Source organism: Cricetulus griseus, chromosome 4, assembly GCF_003668045.3.
Source record: "Cricetulus griseus strain 17A/GY chromosome 4, alternate assembly CriGri-PICRH-1.0, whole genome shotgun sequence".
Classification (NCBI taxonomy): Eukaryota; Metazoa; Chordata; class Mammalia; order Rodentia; family Cricetidae; genus Cricetulus; species Cricetulus griseus.
In genome coordinates this window covers 75,911,033-75,931,969 of record NC_048597.1, presented here as the reverse complement: position 1 = coordinate 75,931,969, position 20,937 = coordinate 75,911,033, and the positions used below count along the sequence as shown (strand labels likewise).

General features: G+C 50.2%; 1 protein-coding gene across 2 annotated transcripts; it reads right to left on the bottom strand.

Moving 5' to 3' along the window:
* Positions 1-1,665: 1,665 nt before the first annotated feature.
* Positions 1,666-20,382, bottom strand: Get4 (guided entry of tail-anchored proteins factor 4). 2 transcript variants are annotated; one of them, XM_027413467.2, is made up of 9 exons: positions 20,148-20,382; positions 9,603-9,681; positions 9,209-9,287; positions 8,412-8,561; positions 6,248-6,386; positions 4,847-4,987; positions 4,689-4,764; positions 4,483-4,555; positions 1,666-2,747 (listed from the first exon to the last, which is right to left on the bottom strand). In XM_027413467.2, the coding sequence occupies exons 1-9, from the start codon at positions 20,303-20,305 to the stop codon at positions 2,659-2,661; spliced, it is 984 nt and encodes a 327-aa protein (XP_027269268.1). In that variant the 5' UTR covers positions 20,306-20,382; the 3' UTR covers positions 1,666-2,658. The 2 variants fall into 2 exon arrangements, with proteins under 2 accessions (XP_027269268.1, XP_027269267.1); XM_027413466.2 differs by having other exon boundaries at positions 9,209-9,290; positions 20,148-20,381.
* Between the last annotated feature and the right edge of the window lie 555 nt (positions 20,383-20,937).

The window sequence follows — 20,937 nt, the reverse complement described above, 5'->3', positions numbered from 1 at the left end:
AACCTGTGTCCTATCAGTCCCCAGCCACTATGCAGTGTGTGTTCCAGTTCCAGGAAGGCCCAGCCCCTGGACTGTCCAACAGCAGCAGGGTCCCTGGGCTCCCCTACCATAGCCTATACACAGAGATCCCTCCTAGGCCACTGCTGCCCGTATTTGCTAACCTTTGTGGGCTGTGACAGACCCTAGGTTGCACACTCCTGGCAAGTGCCTAGTCACCCAGCTTGCAGGAATGCTCAGCCCAGCAGGCATCTTTGGCTAAGACTGCTCAGTCTTGGTCAAGTCTAGAGTGTTTAGTCTAGGTGTGTACCACATGCTTCAGCTGGGTCCCCTCAGCCCTCTCTTGTTCTCCCACTTAGAACTGTGTTTGCATGTGGCACTGCGCAAGGAACCTGGAGCCCCTGAACATATTAGGCAGGCACTCTGCCGCTGCCCTTCTCCCACTGCTAAGGCCTCCCAAGCTGGTTAGGGTCCTCATAGCAGCTGGGCTAGTGATGACATCCCAGGGTCCCCTCCCTTCCCCCCACCAGGACCAACAGGTTCATTAGTGTCACCTTACTGATGGGCCTGTCCAGAGACTTCTGCATGTAGATACCAATGTATACTACAAACACTGGCCACCTTGACATTTGTTCAAGTAACCACAGAATGACATAATCAGTGGGGAAGATTTTTCACTAGACGGGAAACTGGCAACTCAAGAAAAGTCGCTGTATCCTTAAACATCTTTCAGCAAGGGGTGATGGAGCACAGCTCAGCCAGGACCCAGCCTGCACAAGGGCTAAGAGGATGATGGTGTCTCACCTGCTAACAGTGATAGGCATGCAAATAGCACAGTCAACTGCTGCCATGAAATCCTGAGGAATGGAATGCATGTAGAAGGGGCATTATGTGTTATAGAGACACTGGGGTGTGAGGAGGCACTGTATGTGTGGGTAAGGGGCACTGTGTGTGAGCAGTGTGTATGTAAGGGACACTGGGATGTGTGAACAAACAGTATGTGTGTGTAAGGGGCTCTCTGGTGTGTGGGGAGCACTACATGTGTAAGGGACACTGTGGGGACGCTCCCATGCATTTCTCATGTTTCTACACAAATGCCAGCTTTCCTCTGTACTCAGCTAGGGTTAATCCTAGCCAACTTTACACATAGACAAAATCTGAATTTTGTTCTGTTCCAAAATACATCAATGACATGGACTCCAATTCATGATCCTGCAAGCGTCATAGAAGAATAAGGGCAGATTTGTCCTGTGCTCAACAGGCTATGGCTTCCATCCTGTGGCTGTGCCCAACTACATCCCACCTTTTAGGGCCTCCCTATGTGTATGTCACCCCTGCACTCAGCCCTCCGTGTACCAGTTACCCCTCTTGCTCCCTGAAGCTGAGATATTTCAATAAAATGATTTATTTCTGAATCCCAACCAGTGAATTTGGACACAGCTGACATTAACACTGGCCACTCTGGTGGACACAGAAGCCTGGATGCACAGGGAAATGGCATAGATCGCACAGGGTGTGCTTCCTCCAGAGCTTGCCAGGTCCAGCCTAGACATATAGCCACTCCCACCCTGCCCAAGGCCTCAACACCCATAGATGGGGGCCGAATGCCAAGCCCAAAGCCAGCCCCATGCCCAGCCCAGAGCTCACCCAGAAAGGACTACTGCAAAGCCCAGTAGAAAGGATTTATTTATAGTCAACAGGTGACACAAGCCTTCCTTTAAATTCCATTTTTTTTTACAGTAAATAACGCGTATTTCCCTCCTTCCCATGCAAGATAGAGGTGTATTAATCTACAACTCTATTTTAATTGTGAAAAAATAAAGTGTCTCCCTTTATAATCAGACGGGTAGTGTGGATATTATCTGTGGTAATGGATGGGTTTGCTCATTCCTGGACTGGTTATTTGGTTAAGTCCTAAAACATTAGGTTGAAAAATCCCTCACCCAGTAAAAATAAATACTGCAACATGAAGGACATGAAAATCTACGGCACCCTTTAAAAATATCTCCAGAGCAGCAGTGTGAGGCTCATGGGGACCAGCAGGGCTGCAGCTTGAACGGACGAGCCCACAGACTACAGCTGGGGCCACAGCCCTACAGACGACAGGACATCGCCCTAGCCAGCTGCTTGTGACCTCCAAGGAGTCTAGCCACCACAGCATATGTGCACTGTCCCTGGGAAGCTCACCATGATTGCAAAACGACACTGTGTCCAAACAAAATTCAAACAAACAAGAAACCCGATCTCATCTGCAGGACTCAGGATCCTGCCTGGCTCACAGCAGTGGCCACCAATCCTCTGGCATGCCATGGCTGCACTGGACACAGGAGAAGGGATACCAGTCGCTGACGCCAGGCTGCCTGTCACCCTGCAGCCCTCCCCAAGGAACCAGAGACAAGGATGGCAGCGGGGTGCTGCAGCAAGGCCTGCGCTTTATTGTGGGTGATCTGAAGGAACACGGTTGGCCAGCAGGAGCTGAGCCTTGCTCTTGGTCCTGGCCACACAGCCCTCAGCCACCATACATAAATAGGGACAGACTGCACAGGCGGCTCCTCCAGCCACAGAGCAGAAGCCCACTGGTAAGGGGCCTCGTGCCCAGCCTAGCACTGAATCCATCCCAGCGGTGCCGGCCATGGGCATCTCCACGCTGGCCAGGCAGCTTCAATCCAGCTCGATGGGGCTGCTGTCATCCTGGCTCTCTTCCCCCTCCTCCTGCTCTGAGGAGCCCATGAGGCTGCTTAGCAGGTTCCCTAGAGGGAGATACCGGCCAGTGATGGTTAATGCACAAAGTTAGTGCTGCCCTGGAAGCCCAACCTCCCCAAGGAGCCCACTGCCCAGGTCCCCACATTCAAGTGGATTGCCTAGAGGAAGACACACAGCCATTTGTTGTCAATGCCCAGAGACAGTGCTGCTCTGGAAGCTCCACCTCCCCAGATGAGCTTGATGTCCAGGTCGCCATGCTTTGTAGGAAAAAACAGACCAGAGGCCCAGATGGCAACAGCTCTTGGAGGCCATACTAGGAATGTCCCTGATGACTAGTGATGGCGCAAGACAGACCCCAAACCTAAATCAGTAGTGGAATCTGGTAGTCATGAAGGAGCAGCCCAAGTCCCACGGCTACCAGAGAAATCTGCACAGCATGCAGACCAGAGCCTCAAGGCCACATCTGAGACACTCACAACCACCTCTTGTGTGCACATCTCAAATACACGGGACTTACACTGACTATATATCTGCCAACCCTCTATCCCTGAGAGTGGCAGAGACAATGGGTGTTCTGCCAGGATGTTTGGGTGTGAGGAGGTATATGCTCTTCTGCTTGCACTTCCCTGTGGCCCCTTAGGTACCCTGGTGGCATTTCTGGGGGGAAAGGGAGCTGCTGGCTCTAAAACTCTGTGGGATGGATGGATGAGCACACATCCTGACAACCCTGGACTGCTATTTCAAACTAAGATATGTGCATATGCTTCTGGAAATGCCAAATCCTAAGAGATGCTCAGGCCACTGAGGGCTCAGACAGGAGAAAGCAGTAGTACTCTGCTGGAGACAGCTAAACCCTGCTCACACACTCCACAGGCAACATGCTCAAGAGATAAACATCATAAGAAAAGCCAGGTGTGTAGGCTCAAACCATGGTCTCAGCGTTTAGAAGGCTGAGGCAGGAGGATCAAATGAGTTTGAAACTAACACAAGTTACAGGTAATGACCTTGTCTCAAACAAACACACACTACCAACAGCTAGGCATGGTGATAAACATGCCTTTAATCCCAGCACCCAGAAGGCTGAGGTCTCTCGGAGTTCAAGGCCAGCCTGATCTACATAGCAAATTCCAGGCCAGCCAGAACTATATGAGATCCTGTTTCAAAAAACAAACCATCAACAACAAACCAGAGAAACACTGTCACAGTCTACACCAAGTCAGTAGAGCACAGCCCATGCCCAGAGAGCCCATGTGGATTTGGTTCATGGTAACATCCAGCTGTATTCCACAACACAGGGTGTTTGTCTTCACACCACATGCACGGAGGCTCCATACTCCAGCAGATAATGGCACAGTACAGCTCATGTCGTGCACTGTGCCTGCAGTCACCCCTGCCAGCAGTAGAGATGGAACTCTGAACACTGAAGTGGATTTACTACTTAAAACATGAACTTTTGGAAGGGCTGGGGAGGGGAAGCAGTCAGTGGTAAAGAACTTGTCTAGTGTGTTCAAGGACCTCCCTGAGCCTCCAGCACCAGCAAAAGGAAAGAAAAGTGGACACTTCAAATGTACAAGAGGATTACATTCCACTGGCCCCGCCTTGGTGAAGAGGTGCTCATATCTGGGTTTCAGACCCATCAAGTGGTGCCCAGTGAACAATCTGAGCTGTAGAGTCACAGACTTTAACAGCAGGTTAGAAACCTGTGTCCATGCAGACAGACTGGAAACATGGCAGAAAGGACTGAGGGGAGCCACCTGTCCGGGACCAGACCACACGGCTTACCTAGCAAGCCTCCATAGGAGGATGTCTGCTTTGGTGGCACACCGAAGAAGAGCTGTCCAATCCTGTCGAGGTACTGAAAGAAGCAGGGCAATGGTCAGCAGGTGAACAGTGCCCAGCCTCAGGGCCCAGCTGGGGCTGCCCGCTTCACTCCCTCCTTTAGGCTGCTGCCCAGGTGGGGAGGCCTCAGGCCAGTGCAAGAACCTCACCTCGTTGTACATGGGGTCCCTCCGAAGGGACGGCTGATACTGCTCGCATAGCACTGTGAACACAGCCAGCTTGCCACTGCAGTAAGAACCAAGGATGACTTCCAGTGAGACCTGTGGCCACAGAAACACACCCAACACCCAGCACCCAGCTCACTTACCCGTCCACAGCCAGCAGCAGAAACCAGATGAAATTGAGCAGAGGTTGAACGAAGGGTGGCCCATCCTCAATGGATGGATGCTTCTGTGTGTACGTTGTAAAGACCACCAGTGCACTGTTCTTGTTTTTCAAACAGAGAAACCTGCATGTGAGAATAACCAATGAGTGAAATCCCACAGGTGCTCAGGTTTCCACAGATGCCCATAAGAGGCCAGTACAATACACAAGATCTTGCCTGACAGTAGCACCTGCTCTATCTGGACACCTGGTGTCTCCACAGGCCTAATGCAGGGCACCTGGGAGGTCAGGCACAGTCCCGGGGGCTCATGGGGCATGAATCCTTCCACACACTGGTGAAGGGATTAAGCCTCAGAAGAACAGCTCTGAAGGTCAAAAGAGCTAGGAGATGGGGGTGAGGTGGGCACTCATCAACCATGGCCTCTGCTTTCTCCACACTGGCCTGCATCTGTCACAGGAGCACATGGTATAGGCAGCTAAATAAGAAACTGACCCTGATGCTATGCTGGGCTCTAGGCAGCCTTGGCCTCTGCCCAGGATGTTACCCCAGCAGTCCCAAATCCATCAAGAAAAATACAGTCCCCAGTACTTCAGTGGGGAGACAACAGCTGCAGTACACGCCCAGAGTCAGGCTGGCGAGCTGGAGATGTTACACAATTCCTTTGCAAAAACCACAACAACTGGCTTTGGTGCCATATGCCTGCAATTCCAGCACTCAGAAGGCTGAAGCAGGTCCGCCTGGGCTTTATAGTGAGAACCTGTCTCAAGAGTAAATAAGGTGCTCTGAGTCCCCACAGCAGACCCTCCTGCCACCATCCACACAGCAAGGCATTTTTGTGGATGACCATAGGAGAGCACTGTTCTCTAGGAAGAGGCGGCTGAGGCCTGAAGAAGCAAATGAGATGGCCCAGTAGGTAAGGCACTTGTTATCAAGCCCAATGATAAATTCAATCTGGAACCAATACAGTGGAGGGAGAGGATTCCCACAAGGTGCCTCTCACCTTTACTCGAGCATACCACAGCATCTGTGTCCCTACAAGTGCCCTCTCTGCATACACTAAGTAAATAAATAAAAATATAATTTAAAATGCCTAGTTTAAAAAACAAACCCAGGTGTGGTGCCTTCTTGATTTGGGCAGGTGGGGACAAACTGTCCCACCAGCTATGGCTGTGCCTCAATCCTCCAGCGAGGATGGGCAGACACAAGCTGCAGACTCCTAAGCAGGATGGGCAGCAGAATGCAACTGCAGATACTGTGCTATCTGAAAAGACAGCCTTGGGTCTGAGGCCTTGGACCTCCAGCACTGTGCAGTCTGCTCAGGGCTGTCTCTGCACCAGGCTGTGAACTGCACAAAGGCCCCACAACGTCCTCATGAGCACTTACTGTAGCACAGCCTGGGCTACGAACATGTCCACCTCACTTCTGAAGCCTCGGGCAGTGGAGTACTCAACCAGCATGTTGGCACAGCCCTCGCCGTCAGTGGAGTGCAGGAAGTGATATCGAGACTCACAATAGTTTTGCTCTGTGAAGGGAAAGAATCTGCAGATGGGCACGTGTGAGCACAGGGTGCACAGAGCAACCCACTCCTTCCCTACTCCAACCAATTTGCCCTGGGCACACTTGCTGCCTTTGCTAAGATAGTAACCCTGGAAGGAGCTATCTGTCTGCACAGCTACTCACACTGCCTGTTACCAGCTTCCTTGGGCTGACACCCAACACCAAACAGCTCAATGGGCACAGTCACCCAGCCTTCCTTCTCCCTGCTCTAAGTGCATGAAACTGCTAAGTCTGCCCAACCCTTGTGTGCATGTGAGCTGATCCCACAGCAAGTTACTTCTGACCTTCTAACTACTCAGAGGGTTCTGGCTGAGGGAGGCGCCTTTTCACACAGTGAAGGTCATTAAAGCCTACTATGCTTAAATGCAGAAACATGCATAGCATTTTAAACCAAAGCCCTAACAGCAGAACATGCTGGGAATCCTGAGTAGGATCAAGGAGGAACCTGGGATTCCTTCTACCCCTAGAGCCTTGACAGCAGGAAGAAGGAAAGGGGCCTCTCCACACCAACAATTCAGGTCTCCCAGTCCCTGAGCCACCCACAAAGACCTTTTCTGCCCAAGGCTTTTGGGAGAGGGAGAGTGCAGTAATTAAAGCAGACCCTCATTCTCAGCCTGCTTCTGTCTCAGCAAACCCCCATGGGGCAGGGTACTCTGGGAAGTGAATGGTAGCCCAGCCTGGGCTACTTAGTCTTGGAGCAAGTATTTGGGAACCACCCCCCTTCCCCAGGTAGTCATGGTCTCTGGAATGGCTGTGGCTTGGGCTCAGTATCTCACCCATTCCCAAGGGACACAGCCAATACAACCTCTCTCAGACATTGCGACAGAGTAGATCTGAGAATCCCTGCTGGCAGCACCATAATGCAGGCTGGATGTTTCCAGACCATGTACCAGGCCTGGCCCACAAGTGACAGGCAGCTTGCTTTCAGCTGGAGGATGGACGGAACAGCCCTCAAGAAGGCAGAGCTCTGAGGCACACAGAAGGCACACATGGCACCTGCACCCCTGAGCTCTAGGACTTGAGGGTTCCTCGGAGTTTCCCTGAAGTTTCTGATCATTCAATCTCTAGAGTCCTGACTGCTCTCACTGTAGCGCTGGAGTGAAGGCAGAGTGACAGTGCCCAGGAGAGAGCGAAGAGGAAGCGCCATAAGCCCACAGGATGTATGAAGTCTGTCCCAGCACATTTGCTATGGGGGGTGGGGGTGCGCCTCTGGGTGGACACCTGTTGGACTCACAGAACTTGATCAGGTACATCCTGTGATTGACATGGCTATAGCCAGAGGTGGTGCAGCAGCAGGTCTTGCTCACAGAACTAGTCTATACCCAACTTTGGAAGATACACCTTTGGCTCAGATCTCTGGAATTTTTAAGACACAAAGGAAGGTGTACCCCACAGGTCATAAGCATCACCCTTTCTCACCCAAGCTCCATTAGGCCCAGCCCACCCATTAGGAGAGCTGTAGCAAGAATGCCACCCTCACAGGGTACGGCTCCACACCAGTTTCCAACCAGGAATGCCACTGGGTAGGAGCTGTTCAGGTCCCAGCAGACATTCATCAGATATGTGTCTTATGCCCAAGCCAACTCAAGAGCCAAGATCAGGCACATCTGCAATCCACCCCATGGCCAAATAACCTAACAAATGCTCATCCCCAAACTGGGATAACCATTAAGAGAACTATGGAGCAGGCAGCCACCAAAGAGATGGGGTGTGGAGGCTCACTGAGGAAGAGTGGGAGGCTGTGGGAAGAGGTGCATGTGACCAGGTAGGAGAATCAGGACAAAGACTGGAAAGGAGACAGCACCTCTACCCAGGGGTCCTTATGAGCTGTGTAGGTTCCAGCCAGGGTCAGTCTACTACCAAAGCAGAAATACTGGACTCAGCTGGTTAAAAGACAGGCTGATGTGCTCTCCCCATGACCTCTCCCCACTTATCAGCAAGCAGGTACACAGAGGATTCGGCTGCTGGCTAGATGGGATCACATGCCTACCTTTCCACAGCGTGAGGGCCAGCAGCTGGTGGAGACGAGGATGGCCAAGCTTCCCAGATCCTCCACTGGACCACTTCAAGGCTCTGGACACAAAAGCTACTCGCTCAGGAGAGTTTGGATCCATCAAACTGAACACTTTAGCCAGATTCTCTGCAAATGACACAATCAGACCCTTATGAAAGGCACACATGAGGTGTTGCACATCAACAAAAATCCAGCACCCTGTTAAGAGGCTGGAGAAGTACTGTATGTTTAAGACCAGCCTGGCTACAATAGTCAGATCCTGTCTCAGCCCTCCCCATTACCCCTCCCATTATATAACTTTAAAAGAAAGCCCAGAAGGCATTAGAGTGCTGCTGGGTGTCCCACATGCATTGTACATGTTTGTGGCTTCCCCTGGCTGGCTTGCCCACTGCCCTTCTAACTATGTTGTTGTGGGTGGGCCATGCTGGGAGGCAGCTCTGTGGGAGCAGAGGACAGAAGGAAGGTTCCAGTGGAGAGCAGCTTCCTCCTCTTTAAGAGCAGGAGAGGTCACAGGGCAGTTTACAGGAAGGGCTCTAGCAGCAACATGCTGGCTCAGATGGATTAGCTGCCAACAGGTTTGTAGTGTGTGCCCATGGCTTCAGCTGGGCATGGCCAGTGTGACTAACCCATGACAAAAATCAGTCCTGGAGTGCAGAGACCAACCCCCACCCCCCAGTGGGCCTGGAGGCAGTAAGGCACTCCGGAGATCAGTCACAGAAGCCCACACTGACAGGCTATACTGCACACTGCACCATGAAGTGTAGAGTCCTCACCCAACAACTCATCAGCTACATCCACCTCTGCCTTCTCCAGGGATTCGAGGACCAGCATAGACAGGTCAGCTGCACTGTTCTGCTGCAGAACAACCAACATACAAAACCATGGTTAGCAACAGACCACCCACTTCTAATCCTTCAGAAGAGTCGAGATAAAGCAGGTGGCAGCAGGCTCTGCAGATAGTAGCCTGCAAACACATAGCTAGGTCAACGAATGGGTCATTGGTAACTGGCAAACATACAGAACCAAATCTGGAGTTCCAGCCACAAAGATCCAGCAGTAACAGCCTTCGAGACTAAGACCCTATGCCATTGGTGGCCAGAGCCCAAGACAATTTGATACAGCCCCGCCCCCATCCCCTAGGCCTTTCCTGATCATGGCAGTGCTTACCTGGCCATGACTGAAGAAGAGCAACGCTCCTGAGTACATGAGCTCTCGGGCCTCTGCATGCTTGCTTTGAGACATGTATCTGCAGACAGGGAAGAAGGGAAAGCCAACCACGAGTGAGTGGGAAGCCCAGCCATGAGCCATGCAGATACCTACAAGGGGTGCTGGCTTTCTGTGTGCCAGCTATCCCTGTCTGGGGTGGCTACAAATGCCAAGGTAAATTACCACAGTACTGCACTACTACCCCAGCCAGCTGCTCTAACAGCAGCTATATGAAAGGCTCTGGGGACATAGGCCCTAGTAACAACATACCCACCTGAACATGCAGGGTTCCTTTTACCCCAGGCCCAACAAGTAAACCAGGAAAAAGCCAGAGCAGCTAAGATGCAATTTCCATGATGAGGCAAGGGAGATGGGTACTGTCCACCTCAAAATCGAAGGACTGGTTGGCATGTAGGGAACAACGGAGGATAGATTCCCTGGAGATGATGACAATAGTGACTGCAGCAACTCTGCCTAGGCCCCAGTTGCCCAACTTCAGTCCTCACCCTCCACACAACCTGTGCACCACACCATCTGCTGAAGAACAGGCCAGTAGATCAGTAGATGCCCTCACTCTTACACTCAGCATGTGCGATGAGTAACTCCCCTTCCTCCCGCCATCGCCCAAGAACACAGCCACAGCCCCATGGACAAAGCTGGAATTTGAGATGACTATACAAAAGCATTAATAGTGCAGGCAACACTTAAAACAAGCCTGGGGGTATGATGTGGCATCACCAGAATAGATGACTCTTAGGGGTGTATCCAATCACAGGATATTCTACAACCTGTGCACCCCCAGATACTCTCAGTGGGGCACAGGCCCCCAAACACCTTGTGGCTGCAGCAATAGTAAAGCCAGCATATGAAAGCCAACATCACAAGACGGAAGTCACCTGTCACTGACCACCCTTGGGCCTTGTCAGCACTACTAGAGGGCAGTGGCCCCACAAGCCACCATGCACTCTGGGGTCTCATCACCAGCCAGGCAGATAACTTGACTGTTGCGCAGCTATTTCTTCCAAATTGTAATAATCCCTCCTGGAGGGAGCTCGTTAGCCTGGAGAAGTAAACATACAAGGCTTAGTCAGCCCCTGAAACTTATAAACCTCACATAGCCTCTCCCCAAGGTTATATGAACAGTAAAAACTGGTGGAGAGAACAGACCCTCACATGAGCGGCAAGCTGAGCAGGGAACTCCAGTGATGCAGCTGCCTTTGAGTCATCCATTGTTCTGTAAGCCCTATGAGCTCGAAGGCTCAGTAAACCAGATGTGGGTTCAATCATTTTGGCAGTGACCTGTCTCTGCAGGAAGAGTCACACAACACAACTGGTGCCCAAACAGGAACCAATGTGTTGAGGAAGAGTGGTTGCATGGCTCAACACAGGTGGTGATTTATGGGAGGATGGAATATCTCTGAGGCAATTCCATATGTTTTCCTTTCCCCATGTGGGATGGAATGGAGTACCTACTTGCTGGAGTGGTAGGTGCATGGTCCAGGCCATGGGTGACAAGATATGCAACCAAGGCCAAGCTATCTAAAAGTGGAGCATCCCTAAGCAGAATCACTAGCTGTCCATCTTCTTGTAGTTGGTATGGGATATCATAGGGATGTTACCCAAGCCACTGATTGACTAGAGGATTTACCACACTCCTTGAATATAGCACATAAGGGACAAAACTGCAGTATCAGGTGCACAGCCTTTGTTGTGGGAAAAGATAGAGGATGCTTCCCACTATGGTATCTTTTAGTAATTGGCAGGACATGAGAGAAAAATGATGAAAGTGAGACCCAAAAACTTGGAAGTCTATGGGAAGAAACTAAAATTGGGGAGGAAGAGAACATGGTAGGAATTACAGAAGAGACCCCATAAGTCCAACCTTTAAAAAGGAAAAATTCATGATTCAACAAGCAGATGGGCCAAGAAACTACAACAAGGGAACACTTAGCATCTGAACTTGATGGGAGTCTGCCACAGCCACCGCTCCAGAGGTTGTAGAACACAGTGACTGATGGGATAAATCTGAGTGCAGTGTAAGTAAAGAAACTAGGTAATATAATTATCCACTACCCCTTGAGACAAAGATCGCACAACCTCAGGTGACTGGAGGGAAATCAGCCCTGGTGTACTGGCTCATAAAGCTAGGAAGGATACTTGATTATTGCTGACTGAGGTCCCTGTGAGTATCAGGGACTGGGAGAAAGCAGAGGAAAGTCAGGCATTCCTGAGGACACTGCAAATGAGAGAAGTACTGTCTGATGCTCAGTTCACTAAGTCAGACAGAAGTGTGTTCACAGAAGAGTCCACAGAGAGTTTGACTGAGCAGGGACCATGGACTGGGATGAGCTTTGCTAGCTCCATAGTGAGACCTGATCTTTATGAAGTACAAGTTCTGACAGGATCTGAAAGACTAATATGTAAACCAGGTTCAGAAAATGGCAAAGCCATCAAAGAAGGTGTACTCAGGCCACTCAAAGGCAAATGTGGCAAGATCTGTGTTGAATGGGAATTACTGGGAAAGTATAACAAAAACAAAAATATTAGCAGAGTCAAGTGCTGTGCTAGTGAGCTTCTTAGAGACTTTAAAACCCGAGCAACAGTCCGCAGACATCAATGCTACAACAGTACAGGTAACAGGGTGGGTAGTTATTGTGCCCAGCACAAAGCATAGTGGGATAGGTTGCTCAGACTAGGGCCCCTTTCAGCAGTGGTGGTTTGGAAGGGTTAGGGTTCCTGTCAGAAGAGAGGAACCTGGTCTAGAGGTAAGCCAGGAATTCCTGCCTCTCTTGGGTCTGAGCCAAGGAAAGCTGTGTAAGCCCACCCAAGAGAACATCAGGAACAGAAATACACAGCAGTCCTGGGTTAGCAGCAGCCCAGGGTGATGTCAGACAGTTCATGGAAAATGCCTGTGGCTTCTGATGGGGTGCTGTTCCCAAACCACGGTATTGGGCTATTGTCTCCAACGTTTCTCTTGTGACAGAACAACTGTACGAAGTCATGAGATCTTTCCTGCTGGTCCAGGCTTGCTACTCTTTTTTTTTAGAATCCTCTTAGCTGCTCAAGACCATGGATACTTATTTGGAACAGGTAACCAACCATATACCTCCAGAGAATCTGCCCATTCTCTCTAAAAAGGTTTACTACAATATGCTAACCCTTTAGTATCTTGCAGATGTGTAAAAGCAACTGGAACAGGAAATAGAAAATTAAGGAGTTTAAACAAAGACAGCTTGCCTGAATGGGAAAGGCACTCTCAGAAGCAGTAAGGTTGTCAAGTGAAAATTGCACTGCCAGGTATGAACTATCTCTGTTAAGTTGTAGACTAGGGAGTCCCCACAAACCATAAATGCTACATGCTCGAACCACATGCTAAGTCCCTATTGTTAAAGATGCCACATACTTTGGCTGTAGGACATGGAGGAATAAGGCTAGAACTCAACTGAAAGCTCTGTCCCCACTCACAAGTAGTGCCACAAGGCACTGAGGCTGGTGGGGGATAACTGTTACTATCCTGAAAGGTTATGGACCCTGCAGGCTACAGTACCAACATGCCAGGGAAGATGTACCCATGGGTACAATAGTGACACAATTGTTAAGGGTGCAACCAAACACTTTCTGGTTGGATTTAAAGCCTTTCAAAACTCTTACCCAGTATTGTAAGCCTGGGCAAAAGTCCATAGCCAATAAGGTCACAGGCCCCTCTGGGAGGAATACTGCTATTGTTTTGTTAAATGGATAGATTGTGCCTGTCAAATTAAACATTTGTATTTCCCTCAAAGATTACTGCTGCTGAACTCTCAACTGTGCTGGCCTCCATAACTGGTCAGGGAACGAAGTCTCTTTTTTGCAATGGGAGATGTAGTGTAGAGCCTCATAACAGATCAAGCTTCTTAGCAAACACTGCTGAAGAGGGGGATGGGAAAGACTCTAAAAGCAGTAGAAAGTGTGGTATGCCCTGTAGCTATTTCCTGAATTGAAACATTCCTTGGGTGAGGGCTTGCACACTAAATCGCAGGAAATGAATGAACAAGCCTAAAGAAGTAAATAAGCATCACAAATCTCAAGAAGTTCCTGCAACTTGAAAGATGCACTAGGGTTGTTCCCACAAGGTGAAAGAAACAGTAACAACTGCTAGATAAAGATGGTACCTCCACCAGCTAAGTTGCCTGCAGATCATGCCAGAATTCCAGGGATACAGGCATCACCCATACTGGGGTGGGCTTTCTAATGATGCAGCTGCCTTTGGGTCATCCATGCTCCTCTCAGTTATCCCCTCATCCATGTTCCTGTAAGTAATCCCAATAAACTCACTGTTTGCTAAGCTAGACTTGATAAAATTGCTAGCTTTGGTCTGCTGGTGCCCTACTACTGAGTGAAGAGATGTTTGTTCATGTTTCCTGAGGAAAGGTACTGGTACTACAGAAAGGCACTCTAGAAAAGTAAATGCTGTACTCATAGGCAAGCAACCTCATATTGCTATCTTCATGAACAGAGACCACAGGTACTGTTCTTAATGACAGTCATTGGTCTAGTGTGGCTAATGCAGGACACCAGACTCCCAAGCCCTTCTAGCTGATGCTTAGCAAGAGAAACACTCATAGAAAGTATTCCTTCAATGACATACCAAATTCCCAAGATCTGAACCTCCCTCCCACTGACCATGTCCTACCTTACTGAAATCACCTGTGTTGCCAGGTCAAGGAAAGCTTGAAAAGATAAAAGTCCCAGTCAATAATGAAAATAAATTTCTCATCACAAAATTCCTGGAGCAGGGAGGTGGGGGTGAGTGTTCCTTTCTGGGTGTCTACACAGGCTGGGTGTCCCAAGGACATGGGACAGACTAGGGCACTCAGCTCCATGCACAAGGCACCATGTGGCACTCAAAAACCATCCTCTTCACACAGACGTAGCTTTGTGCTGCAGGGGACAAGCTCTGCTGGCCCCAAAGAGACTCACAGCAGCAAGGTCTCACCTAACCCACAAAGGAAGGTCTGTGCCAGGACTCCAGCTGATTTTGCTTTTATTGGCTGGGCACACTAGTCACACCTGTCATCCTAGCACTTGGTGGTGAGGAGTGGGGGTCTGAGGACAGAGCCCAGTAGAGGCATGCATAGAGGCCCAGGTTCCATCTCCAGCACTGAAAAAACTGGGTATGGCTGTACATACTTGCATCCTGGCACTTAGGAGGTAGAGGCAGGAAGGGCAGAAGTTCAAGATCATCTTTGGTTACATACAGAGTTTGAGGCTAGCCTGAACTACAGGATTCATGTAGTGTTGGTTAGAGAGAAATTGGAACTGGACAGAATCTGGCCCATGGGCTAGGGAAATGGCTCAATCGGCTAACTGCATGCTAAGCATCTCCAGTACCCACATAAAACCAGGCTAAGAGACTGGTCGCTCTTCCATAGTACCTGGATTCAATCACTTGCATCAAATGTCAGCTCACAGTCACCTGTGACTCCAGTTCTAGGGGACCTGACGCCCTCTTCTAGCCTCTGTGGACACCAGGCACACATGTAGTACAAAATTCATGCAAAGAAAATATCCCCCCCCACACACACAGACACACACAATCTGTGTGCTTGTGTGTAACCTATGTCAGTGCTAGGGTTGCTGGTGTGTCTGCCCAACTGCAATAGTTAAGTGCTATAGGTTCAGTGACTGTCTCAAAAAAAAAAAAAAAAAGTTGAAAGCAACTGACGAAGGAACCCAAAGTCAACCTTTACCCTCCAAATATGCAAGCACACAAATGCACATGCATACAATACAAAGGGAGGGTGTGGGTGCTGGTCTAACATGCTCATCCAGCACATGTGTCCCCCAAGGACAAGGGACACTCTACCAGGACTTGGTGGCCTCAGACCCAAGGCTATGGTGTGCATAATAGGTACTGCAGGGCTTCTTTTTACACATTTCTTTATGTGACTCGGCAAATACAGTTACTGGCGGTAAGTGGCAATTCAAACAGGTCCCAGAAGAACTTGCTGTGGAGCACTTTCGGGTTCCATCCTGCAAGGAAGCTCCTTAACACAGGATGTTAAAAGGAGGTGAAACAGGATGATCCAGGGGAGGTGAAACTTTCTAACCTACAGGAAGCTCCTTAAACTCGGGAAGAACACATCTCCATAGCTTCAGGTGAAGTCCACCAGCTTTACCAGGCCCAAGCATTACAAGCTGCATGAGTGCTGAACTCCTGGACAAGCCTAGCTGCTTGAAAGCTGTCTTCAAGAGGCTCAGACCAACTGACCTGGAAAGGCAATCCTATTGAGCTGGCTACAGGCTGTGCAATGTGCTCCAGGTTTCCAGCTTTTGTCAACTGTCAGCCATGCTGGGGTAGGCCTTTGGTGATGCAGATGTCTTTGAATCATTTCTACTCCTTTAAGTATATTCACCTATATTCATGTAAGTAACCACAATACAACTCATTGGTTCACCAAGTTGGACTTTGGTGCTATCTGTACATGTCTGTCATTCCCTATCTGTGATGTTCATTTCTCCTCAGCAATAGTGTCAAACTACCACTTTGTAGGGCAGAAAGTAAAAAGTAGTCGGGGACTGGGTAGGCTGAAAGTAGAAAGGCTCCTCACCCACATAAAGCAACCAACACTGGGGTCCTGGAGGACAGTATGGTGGTACTGTCACACCAGGAAAGCCAAACAGCTTCTAACTTTCTGATATACCAACAACCAGGCCTGCAAAGTTCATTCCTCCTCCTGGCAGAGACATCTGGAGAGACAAAGTAGCCAGCCTGCCACAACAGGACCATGTCTAGGTCAGGGGCTCTGAGGTCACCAAGGCCCAATCTCTGTGGACTACTTGGCTCTTCCTCTCCCACACAGGCTATGAGTGGTGAGGTTAAAATGGGGTTGTGACACATTGATAGGACAGAGTACACTATAAATATGGATCAGACTCAGAACACTTAGTTGAGTGAACTAGAAAGCCAGACATATGGAGAGCCCCTCGCCACTATATAGAACCAAAACCCAAGTAAAAATAACTGCTGAATAACAGACAAGTTGCCTGGGAATGCTAGCATAGAAAAGGAATCAGGGTCATGACAATGGGCACCTTCAGCATTACCATCTTTGAGTTTCCAAAGTAAAAACATTATGCAAATATCACTTTATGTAAACATCACTTATCTACGAAAAGAAGTTGAAAAACCAGGGCTGATGAGATGACTTAGCTTAGCAGGTGAGCATAGTTGCCACCAAGACTGGTTAGCTGAGTTCAATCCCCAGGAGCCTTAAGGGGAAAACTGACTCCTGCAAGTTGTCTAGACCAGTGCCTCTGAACATTATGATGTCTCTAGCAGTCCTATCCCAACGGAATGACCCCCAGCCTGTGTGGAGCTCTACAGGAACCCCTGGGTCCCTAGGGCAGCAGTGGTGAGGTAGCTGCAACCAGGGGCTCAGTTTCCCTCATTCTCAAGTGGTTCAGGGAAGCTAAGGTCCAGTTAAGTTCTGTAATGAATACTGGGCCAGAGTAGAATTCTGTGTCACTGGAACATACTATACTCCAGTCCTCTAGATGGCTGGTTCCTTATATGCTGATAACATGTGGCCTCAAAAAATGAAGAAGCAGAGCTTGCCCATCACCATTCATAGTTCATCTTGACCAAGGGAACTCTTCTGGCCATGTAACACTAAATTAGCAAGAATGTCCTCAGTCAGAACAGGGCTGGTTCAAAACAAGAACATGTTTATTCTGTGAAATCCATTTTTGTTGACTAAACAAAAAAAAAAAAATGGTACCAGGCAGTGGTGGCACAACTTTTTTTTTTCTTTTTTTGGTTGCTTATTTTATGTAAATTGTGGAGTCTTGCCTCTAGTATGTCTGTGTGAGGGTGTCAGATCCACTGTAACCAGAGTTACAGACAAGTTGGGAGCTGCCATGTGGGTGCTGAGAATCAATCCTGGGCCCTCTAGAAGAGTAGCCAGTGCTCTAAGTCACTGAGCCATCTCGACAGCTCTGTGGCACACACTTTTAATCCCGGCACCTGGGAAGCAGAGGTAGGCGGATCTGAGTTCTGAGTTCGAGGTAACCCTGGTCTTCAGAGGGAGTTCCTGGACAACCAGAGCTATACACAGAAAGCCTGTTTTGAAAAAACAAAACCGAAACCAAACAACAACAACAACAAAAAAGGTAAGACAACAGGGTATACCCCAATGTGGTAGAAGTATATAGACAGTGATTGCCCTGCTACATAGAGGAACCCACCATGTAATCCAAAGCTGTGTCTGCTCCTTTGTTTGTTCAGTCAAGAACTGCTTGGGCCAGTTGGCTGGTCCTGTCCAGTGAGACAGCTCAACTCAGGAAAAACTAACCATTCAGCTGGACTGATGACATAGGCCTGTCTTCCCAGATACTTAGGATGCTAAGCAAGGAAGATCAAGAATTCTAGGCCTTAGCCGGGCGTTGGTGGTGCATGCCTTTAATCCCAGCACTCGGAGAGGCAGAGGCAGGCAGATCTATGTGAGTTCGAGGCCAGCCTGGTCTCCAGAGGAGTTCCAGGACAGCCTCCAAAGCCACAGAGAAACCCTGCCTGGAAAAACCAAAAAAAAAAAAAAAGAATTCTAGGCCTGCCTGGGCTACAGAGTGAGTTGAAGGTACATCACCTCAAAAGTCTAAGTTAAAGAAAGGACTGTAGTGTTATCTCAAAGGTAGAGCCCTTGCCTAGTATGTGAGATGTCCTAGGTTCCTTACCCAGTAGCACAAAAATAATAAAAAAAATAAAATAAAAATAAAAACTAAAACCAGTTACTATATCAGTCATTAGGTAAACACTTCTACATATAAAACTTACCAGATTCGCCTGACTCTGCCTCCTGAGTACTGTGATTAAAGGCATGTGTACCATCCCTGGCTACAGACTTTTGACTAAAGGAAAATGCAAGTGACTTCCCAGTATAATTACAGAGTTTTCAAAAAAGAAAAGAAAAGGTACTCAGGACACTGTGATGAAAACAGATGTAGCTAGACTGGTTTGTATTTATAGCGTCTGGTTTAGTACAAGACTGCCCTTTAGGTAACCTGCAATTAGAAGTGAGGACTAAAGTCTTCCTTAAACTGATAGTTACTAGCGACCCCCCCCCCCCCCCCCCCCCCGCTCCTAATCCAGGCCACCCAGTAGGTAAAGCAAATGGGAAGTCTTTGAAACCAAGGATGCCAGGGCTCACCCCATACCTGCCCAAGACCCTGGACAGAGCAGTGCTTTTTTTTTTTTTTTTTTTTTGGTTTTTCGAGACAGGGTTTCTCTGTGTAGCTTTGGAGCCTGTCCTGGCACTCGCTCTGAAGACCAGGCTGGCCTCGAACTCACAGAGATCTGCCTGCCTCTGCCTCCCAAGTACTGGGATTAAAGGCTGGCCCTGGAGCAGTGTTATGGAGGGAAATACTGCAGGGCTGGTCCCTGATGGCTTGGTAACTCCCACATGTGGCCTCAATCACATGTCCTTTCCTACTATGTCCTCCTGGCTATCTGCCAGGCTCACTCTGGGCACGTGGGGAGGAAGTGGGAATTGTCCTCCAATGTAAACAATTATGAGCACTAATGTGAGTCTTCAGCCCTGCACCGGGCTTCAAGGCAGTGAGGCCACTGTGTAGTGTCAACCCACTGTCATGGCAGCTTCACTCAGCCCATAGAACAAACGCACCATGCCAGGATCAAGCTGGAGGGGGTGATTGTGGGAGGAATTCCACAGTGCACAGCGACAGTGATGGGTGGCTGAAAATGTGCAACTGGTAATGTACCTCTATGCAGACACAATATAAACACTTTCCACTCGTTTTACTATAGACCTAAAACAAAGCAGCTTAAAACAAAGAGTAGATATGAGGTGCTCGGAGGCTAAACCCACACGACGGACATGGAGCAGGAATGCTGCTATCTTGCAGTCAGGAATGAGGTCTAAGTGGGGATTATCAGCAGGCAGACGCACACAGACAGGAACCTGGAATCAATCCTGCAGATGGCCACGGGAGCCCACCGTGTCTGCATCTAACCACACTTAAGTCGGTTGTGCCACTTCAGTCACTGGTCACAGAAAGGAGGACCGGGAGAAACTACCCTGAAACAGGGCCTGACTGCCAGCGGGAGGCTCCAGAGAAAGGGAGGCCAGGAAAGGAAGAGGGTGGGCTACAAGGAAGGAATGGCGGGAAGAGAGGCCTATAAGGAGTGAGGAGGCCTAAGAGAGTAGAGAGGCCCAGGGAAGGGGAAGCCAGAGAAGTTGGCTGGGGAAGGACGCCAGGGAAAGGGAAAGAGGGACAGGGAAAGGACAACGAGATGAGGAAAGCAGAGACCCAGAAAGGGGAGGCCGAGAGAGGAGGAGGGGTAACGCAGGCAGGGAAGAGGAGGCCCTGCCGAGTAGTCCAAGCCCGCCGCCCCCGCTCCGACCCGCGACAGGCAGCCGCGCGAGCCACTGAGGATGCGGGGCACCGCAGCACAGCCAATGAGCAGCAGCGGAGGCGGGGCCCCGGCGCCAAGCCACCGCCCGCGCCCACCTGAAGAAGAGGGTCCGGTACATCTGGTGCGCCTCGTAGTAGTCGCCCTTCTCGACGCTGGCACGCAGCTTGCCCTCCACGCGCTGGACGCCACCGCGGTTGCGGGCGCCGTTGCGGGCGCCCTCCTGCTCTGCCATCGCCGCCGCCGCCGCCGCCATGGGCCGGCGCTCCGCGCAGAGCTGACGCTGTCGCAGGCGCGGTCGGCGGCACCTCCCGGCTTCCGTCCCTGCGGCCACCGCACGCCCTCTACGGTGGCCGCGAGGAGCCTCGCGAGGGCGGGCGCTCCACAGATGACACGTGACCAAAGGCGGAGCCGCGGAGTGTGGCGGAATCCGCCAGAGCCGCGCGAGGCCACGCCCCCGGCAGGTCTGCAAAGGACCCTCCGAGCATGGGCGGGGAATAAGCGGACGGGGTGGGGTCCGCGAGCTACCACGCATCCGGGAAGGAACGTGCTAGTAGTCACGCGAGAGTGGGTGGGACCAAGGTCTTGGGCGGGGATACACCCCAGTCATTGTGGTGGTGGTGGTGGTGGTGGTGGTGGTGTTACCGCCTGCAAAGGCTGCGCAAGTAAACTGGGCCAGAGGCCGCTGCCACTAGGTGGCTGCTATTGCCCTGACCACGTGAACACATTTTAGAACGCTTGACCTGTCTTACGCCTACCTGTCCAGGAGTGCTCTCCTCCAGGCGGCAGTTATCCTGAGTGACATCGGACTGGGCAGTACGTTCAGGCTAGAACACGAGATAGAGCCTGGCGTTGGTGGCGGTGGTGCACGCCATTAATCCGAGCACT

What these genes read in the sequence shown, in the direction of transcription:
- Get4 (XM_027413466.2), bottom strand. Translation starts at nt 20,305, where the DNA reads ATGGCGGCGGCGGCGGCGGCGATGGCAGAGCAGGAGGGCGCCCGCAAC. An exon ending in CTGCTGCTGGCTGTGGACGG is followed by an intron (nt 4,765 to 4,846) that starts GTAAGTGAGCTG and finishes TTCTTACTGCAG; the next exon opens with TGGCAAGCTGGCTGTGTTCA. An exon ending in GGGACCCCATGTACAACGAG is followed by an intron (nt 4,556 to 4,688) that starts GTGAGGTTCTTG and finishes TGCTTCTTTCAG; the next exon opens with TACCTCGACAGGATTGGACA.